This window comes from Canis lupus, chromosome 14 (genome assembly GCF_048164855.1).
Source record: "Canis lupus baileyi chromosome 14, mCanLup2.hap1, whole genome shotgun sequence".
NCBI classification, from domain to species: domain Eukaryota; kingdom Metazoa; phylum Chordata; class Mammalia; order Carnivora; family Canidae; genus Canis; species Canis lupus.
Window position 1 is genome coordinate 38,727,051 of NC_132851.1, and position 7,382 is coordinate 38,734,432.

The 7,382-nt window shown below is 65.5% G+C and overlaps 1 protein-coding gene across 1 annotated transcript; it reads left to right on the forward strand.

The window, feature by feature from the left end:
- Positions 1–47: 47 nt before the first annotated feature.
- PSCA (prostate stem cell antigen) lies at positions 48–3,093 on the forward strand. Its single transcript, XM_072774749.1, has 3 exons — positions 48–258; positions 1,451–1,558; positions 2,339–3,093. The coding sequence occupies exons 1-3, from the start codon at positions 207–209 to the stop codon at positions 2,551–2,553; spliced, it is 375 nt and encodes a 124-aa protein (XP_072630850.1). The 5' UTR covers positions 48–206; the 3' UTR covers positions 2,554–3,093.
- The last annotated feature ends 4,289 nt before the right edge of the window (positions 3,094–7,382 follow it).

Consider the following 7,382-nt stretch of genomic DNA (forward strand, 5'->3'; position numbering starts at 1 on the left):
GCCTCCCGGAAGCAGACAGGAGGACAAAGGGAGTGGTGGGTGCAGCCTGGCAGGGTGGCCGGAGATTGGGATCTGCCCGCCCTGCAGGCCTTGCTGGCTGTGGGGAGCCCGTCCGTGTTGACAGTGGGCTGCGGAGCCTCCCCCTTGCTGGTCAAAGCAATATAAAGCCACCCTGAGGTCCAGGCCACCGCTGCCCGCTGGTGACCATGAAGGCCGTCCTCCTCGCCCTGCTGGCAGCTGCCTTGGCCCTGCGGCCAGGTGAGACCTCCGCCACCGTGGGGCGGGGCCGTGGGAGCTGGGATGGGTAGGGGCAAGCCAGGGAGCCCAGAGGGGCACCCAGAGAGAGGACCCACCCAGAAGGACAGAGAGAGGAGCTGGAGGTGGGGGGACAGGGAGGAGGATGCCAGGTGGCAGGTAAGCGAGGCAGCAGCCGGATGAAGGGGCTTCGGTCCTTGCCGGTGTCCCCCTCGGGGCAAGTGCAGGAGGGACTCACCCAGAGGCAGGCAGGGCACGGGGCTTCTAGTCCTTTACCCGCCGTGGCGCGGGCCCTGGCTCTCCGACGGCCAGACCGCCAGACAGCGGCGCAGGGAACCTGCAGGGTTGGGGGAGGCACTGGGGAAACGCCTCAAGGTAAGAAGTGCCACAGAGGCAAGGAGGGCAGAATGGGGTGGGGGGGGACCCTGGGGGGCATCCCAAGAGCACCTGGGGCCTCTCCCCAGGCCCGGCCCCGGGTCCGCTGCAGGGAGCCAGGACAGCAGACACAGGCCATGGAAACCGGGCAGGCCTCTGCTGCTCTGGTCCCGACACCGGGCCCAGCTGGGGCTCTTCCCGCCTTGGGGCGTCCCTAAACCTCTTAGAGCCTTAGCTTCCTCCTCTGGGAAGTGGGGATCATTGACGATGGCCCCCAAGGCTGCTGGGGGTCGGCTCGTGTGTGGGCACAGGGCTGGCTGCACGGGGCTGGCATCCCAGCTCCATCAGTGTGCTGACCGGAAGGGACCGCATCATGACCGGCACCCAGGGGCCCACGCAGGGTCTCCTGGCACCGGGGACGCCTGGGAAGGGTTGGGGGCTGGGGGGCTGGGCTGGATTCACACAGGCTGTTAGAGACCGTGATGGAAGGGCCTGGATGGTGGCACGAGCGATCCTGGGAGGGGTCCTGCCCACCCCGCCGCCCTCAGCTGCCTAGCGCTCAGCTGGGCCTCCTGCCAAGTGGGGTGAGCCAGTCCCCGCCCTGGGGCGTGTACGCCCTTCCCTCTCAGACCACAGGCTGGGGCACGAAGGGTGGATTCCCGGCGCCATGGCAGCAAGTGGGCAGAGAAGCCTCCCTGGTGACACCCTGGGGCCGTCCCGGTTTGCAGTGGGCTCTTGTGCTCTTGCGCACTCTCAGCACCTGGAAGGTGGTGCTTCCGCACTCTGTGGGAGGGCAGCCTCTGAGCACCCCGCCCCGCAGGCACCGCCCTGGAGTGCTACTCCTGCAAGGCCCGCGTCAGCAACCAGGACTGCCAGCGCGTGCAGAACTGCTCCCACTCCGAGACGCAGTGCTGGACCGAGCACATCCGTGAGTGGCCCTGCCGCCCCCGCAGTCCTCCCGTGACCTGCCCAGACTCTCCCAGGGCTGGGTGTGGCTCTGCCCTGCCTCCCGCCATCCCTTCTACTCCCTGCACACACCCCCGGTGGTAGGGGCTCAAAAAACCTCCTGTCCACCTGCTGACTTCATCTATCCACCCCCAGATACAGGTGGTTAGCTTCCCATCCATTCATCCCCCCGTCCCTTGTCTGTCTGTCCATCACTCAACCCTTTACCGTCCATCCCCCTTCCATCCCTCCTTCATCCATCCATCCCCCCTTCCATCACTCATCCATCCCCCTCCTTCATCCATGCATCCATCCATCCCTCCTTCATCTATCTATCCCCCTTCCATCACTCATCCATCCCCTCTTCTGTCACTTATCAATCCCTCCCATCACTCATCTACCCATCCATCCATCCATCCATCCCCTCATCACTCACTCATCCACCCATCCATCCCCTCCCTCATCCACCCATCCATCCTTCCTTCATCCATCCATCCCCCTTCATCCATCCACCCATCCATCACTCATTCACCCATCGCTGCATTTGTTCACTCATCAGGCATGTTGAGTGCCCAGCAGGTCTGGCCGGGCATGTGGACATGGATGAGGCCAGGTGCCTGCCCTGACACTGCTGGCAGTCTGGAGTTGACTACTCTAGAGTTTCAGTTAGAGTGGGGACAGGAAGAGGGCCATGGGCATGGGGACAAGGCCAGGTGGGTGAGCATCCAGGACCCAGCCCTAGCTGAGCGGCCCTCACTCCCAGGTGCGGTTGGCGTCCTGACCCTCATTAGCAAGGGCTGCAGCTCGCACTGTGTGGAGGACTCGCAGAACTACTACGTGGGCAAGAAGAACATCACGTGTTGCTCCACTGACCTGTGCAACGCCAGTGGGGCCCATGCCCTGCAGCCAGCCACTGTCACCCTGGCACTGCTCACTGCTCTCGGTGGCCTGCTGCTCTGGGGCCCTGGCCGGCTGTAAGATCCAGGAGGACCCCGCTGTCCCATGCTGGGCATTGATGTCCAGGGGCCCAGAGCACTCTTCACACACACCTGGCCCAGTTGAGGCTCCTCCGAGACCCTAACTCAGCTTGGACCGTGCCCCTCTGCCTTCTCCAGCCTTCTGTGGCTCCCCCCACGAGCCCTGCCCAGCTCCTACTGCTCAGCAGGCTGGGTTCTATTGCTGTGGCACTGTCCCAAATGAGTAGAACCCAGCCCGTACACAGTCTGTCCAACCCCCAGGCTCCAGCCTACCCCACAACCCTCGCTCAGGCATCTCTTCCTCCAGGAAGCCTTCCCTGCCCACCCCCTCCGTCAGCTAAGCCATGTCCCACCCATGGTGTCCCCCACCACCAGCAAGTCGCTGGCACTCAGGAGGGCCCCATGAAGGCTGAGGGGTGTAAGGTCCCACAGGTCCCAAAAGATGAGGTGTGGAAGGGGGTTCCAGCTCCACATGGCCATGGGAGTCCTGGGGCAGGAACCCCAGCACAGGGTAGGCCCTTAATAAAGTCCCCTTGACTTAGCTGCAGAGAGCTCCATTCTTGCATGCCCCTGCGTGGGGTCAAGGCTGGGGTGCAGGCCTGTGTTGGGGTGCCACCTGGCCCTGTGTCCATGGGCTGTGGCCACGTCCTTGGCCAGCCACGTGGGGTGGAGCTCTGGCCTGGCAGGAGCACGTGATGGGCGCCTGGAGGGAAGCAGCATCCTGGGGATCCCGGCTCTTGCAGTGTGGCCTCACTCATGTCCTTCGACCTCTCTGAGCCTCAGACACTTACCTGTGACCCCTCTGTGCTGTGAGAATTGAGGATTCACAGGACACGGGTTTCTGGGTGGGAGGGGCTGCTGCTGAGTGAGGTCCCCACGGCGGCCCCGCCCTGTCCTTCCCCTTCATTTGAGGAGAGCCCTTCCGTCTGCTTCTTAAATTTTTTTTTGTCTGTTGTAAGTTCTCCAAATCCACAGTGAAAAAGTCAAACTACGCTGAAGGGTCCCCAGCAGACGGGCCTCCCCGCCCCCGACCACCTGTCCTTCCCTGCTCTAGGAGCCCCCATCACTCCTCTTGGGGCTCCCTTCAGAGTACCTGTGGCCTGGGGGAGGCCACCTGAGGGGGGTGGGCCGTGAGGGCCGCGGGCCAGGGCGGGGACCTGCATGAGGTGCTTCTGGTCCTGGTCCAAGACACACACCAAGTGGTAGCTGCAGCAGGATTCGAACTTGGGATCTGGAGCTCTGGGTGGGGGCGGGGCAGGGTCACACTGCCCAACATGGCAGGGCCAGAGGCTCCGAGTCTCCCCCAGTGTGTCCCAAGGCAGGACACCAGGTCCCAGGGTCGCACCGTTGGGAGGGCAGAGTTCCCCACTGCGCCCTTCCCAGCCCAGGCGCCCAGCTCCTGTTGGGGAGTTCTGGGCCATGGCCTCTGCCACGATGCCCCTCTGACTCCGGTCCGGGGTCTGATCGAGGGCCCAGAGTTCAGGGCCAGGCTTCTGTTTCCTGGGAGGGCACCACAGACCTGGGGTCCCTGGGCAGACCCTTAGGCCCATCGGGGTCTGGCCCGGGCTGGAGCTTGGGCGGACAGCAGATTGAGGACTGGTGGACACCAAGGACGGGGCTTCCAGTGGAACTTTGTGCCTCCCTCCTGTGGGACCCAGGCCTGTTGACTCTGTCCCGGTGACCACAGAGGACACTGGGTGCATCTGCCCAGCAAACAGTTGCGGAGCACCTACTCTGTTCCAGGCACTGTTCCAGGCACCCAGAAACTGCAGTCGCCTGGGCTTGGACGGATTCCCCCACCCCCTGACCTCTCTTGAAGCCCTGGAGCCACCCGAGGTCATGGAGCTTACAGGACAATGGGGCCTGGTGAACAGGCAAATATAGAAATACGTAGCGGTCAGCAGGCGAGCTCGAGAAAGAGCACAGCACGGACAGAGGATCCCAAAGAGCAGTGTGGCCAGGCCTGGAAGCCCAGAGGGACGGGCCACAGCCCGCCGAGCAGAGTGGCGCGCCCACGGCAGCCCACACGTCAGGCACACCCTGGCAGGGGTGCCCCTCCCCTCCCCGCCTGCCCCCCCCCTCCGACCTGGGCTCCAGCAGGAGGGGAGAGAGGGCGGGCGCTGGGACAACGGAGCTAGAGCTGGGTTCTCCGTGTCCACAGGCCACGGACTCCTCTGACCTCCTGGGCTGTCCCCAGGCTCATGCTGCCTCACGCGGAGAACCCGGGCGCTGGCCTTGCCCCTCCTCCCTCCCCTCCCAACGCAGCACACGCCGGGCGCTGGTCCTCTGCGGGGGCTCCTCCTCTGGGGGTGGGGTCAGCAGGGGCTTGACCACCTGCAGAGCAGCCCACCGGTGGCGCTGCGCCCCTCAGCAGCTGGCCCAGGGCGGGGGGGGGGGCCTCCTCTCCTCTCCCTGCACCGTCTCATCTTTATGAGCTACAGAAAAGCAAGAAAGAAGGGGTGCAGGATGCAGATCCCTGCACCCGAGGCTCGCTTCTCCCACCATCCCCGGGGTGCTTCCTGTGCACACACACACAGGTGCACGCCAACGTGCACACCGGGGTCACCATGCACACGCTTCCCAGTTTCTAAACATAGATCCTCGCACAGCAAGCACTGGGGTCCCTCACGGCTGCGTCTGGTGGCTGAGGGCTCCCCTGGCCGGACAGACCTGGGGTCGTTTATACGATGCCATTTCCTGAGTAGTCACGGTGTTGGGGACGCCGTCTGGGCCTTTGGCATCAATCACAATAGGTGACAACAGTAGCAAGTGTACCATTTGCCACAGGCCCAGGCTCCCCCACGGGCCTCCCGTGCGAGCATTTGATTCCCAACCACCCTGAACAGGGAAAAACCCAAGGCGCAGGGATGTGAAGGAGCCGACCCAGGGGCACAGGGCTGGCTCCTAGCTATCCTCCCCGGTGGGCTCATTCAGCCCAAATCAGGCCTCCAGGGGCATCCCCGGGTGGGCATCGCTGGCCCTGGTGTCACGCCCAGCCTCCCGTGCCGTGCTGCCCCCGGCCTGCTGGCTCGGCCTGACCATCTGCCCAGGCCTGTCTGGCCGCTGCAGGGCCGGGATCGATGCCCCACCCCGGGCCAGCGAGGCCTCCACCTGCGATCACTCAGGTGTTTGTAGAGCACCCGGCCCACCTGGCCCAGGACCGGGCGCACAGGTCACTGTGTCGGTCAGCAGCCCGGACCCTGCTCTGCGAGGTGCCACCCCTCCCTGGCTGGACTTGGGGTGCAGGGGGAGGGCTGCTGAGTGGGGGCAGGGCGGCTGCCGAGGGGTGACACAGCAGCCCCTCTGGAGGCCAGGAAGCGGGGGGCGGGCAAAGAGCTGAACTTCCCCTGCCTCGGGAGGCTCCGTCTGTGGCATCTGGCTCCAAGCCCCACCTCGCCCTCGGCCTGGGTCTCCGCAGCCCCTTCTCTCCGCTGCGGGGAGCCCACCTACCTCTTCAGGGCTCCCCTCTTTCCCATCCTGAGGCCACGCAGGGTGGACACAGCCGCAGCCAGGAGGCAAGCTAGACAGGAAAGAGCCCTGCATCCCTGGCTGGGGCGCGGGGGCCCTACGGGGGGGCACGGGTGTCTGGCGCCCATCGCCAGTCCTGGAGAGGCTTGGCGCCCCCGCCAAGTCCCCAGAGCTGCAGGGCACAGAGCTGGGACCCCATCTGCCCACTCCACAAAGGCCACAGTGGCGGGGGGCACCCTGGGGAGGCGCCCTTCTGTGCGAGGCCCGGCTCTGTGCTGCTACCCTAGCCCTGAGCCCCCGAGCTGGCCGGCTGCCTGGACGTCACCATGAGCCCGTGGAACACACGGCCTGCCTCACGGCGCAGCATTCCTGCCCCCAGCCCAGGCATGGGCACACGGCACCCAGAAAACAGCCCCAGCGGGTGACCCCGCAGGAGCAACAGGCTGACTGTCCCCCGGAGCACATCCCAGAGCTGCAGCGGAGCCACCACCAGCTCGCGACCTCTCCCTTTCCACGGACCTGAGGCCCCAGTTGGCTACGGGCCCCCCGCCCCCCTTCCCCGGGGGGAACCTAGACAAACGGCTCTGGACCCTCTCAACCCCCCTTGGCCTCGCAGGGTGACTCCCTCACGGGCAGTGTGACAGTGGCCAAGGCCTGGGGCCGGCCTGGGAATGGGGCTGGAGGGGGCGCCGCTCCAAATGCTGGCACCGTGGCTCCCATTCCGCTGCGTGGCGCCATGAGCCCGCACTCCCCCTCTCCCTGCACCCTGGGAGCCCTGAACCCCGGCGGCAGCCACCTCTGTCGGCGACGCCAGGCGCTACCCAGATGGGACAATTCTGGAGGAATCGGGGGACCCAGGAGTACACCCCGAAGCTCCTCCACCCTGCGCGGTTCCCAGGGCTCACGTACCTCAAGCCAGTGCAGAGGGAGGGGCTTCTAGGTCCGATGCCCAACGGTCCCTGGCCTGACCGGGACCCCCAGGAATGTGCCGATGACCACCCCAGGACACCCGTGTCTGCTGTGTGGGACCGAAGCAGCTGGATGGTGGGAGCTGAGACGGAACTGCTTCGTGCGGCATTCCCGAGTGGGCTGTGGACCGTGCTGGCCCTGGGCCTGCACCATCAGAGGCCCACAAGGCCCTGCCTGGCCTCCTCTCTCAGGGGCCAGCAGGAGGTGCACCCCCGGCTCACATAATTGAGCCTGTGCAAAAGCGGGGTAAGCCCGGGACTCTGGGAACTTCATGGTCTGGGGGTCAGGGAGGGGAACCTTGGGAGGGGAGGGTCCCTGGCAGAGGGAAGGGTACCTGCGGTGTGCATCTGGTGGGGGGCTCAGCGTGGCTGGCAGAAGCTCCCAAGGAAGCTT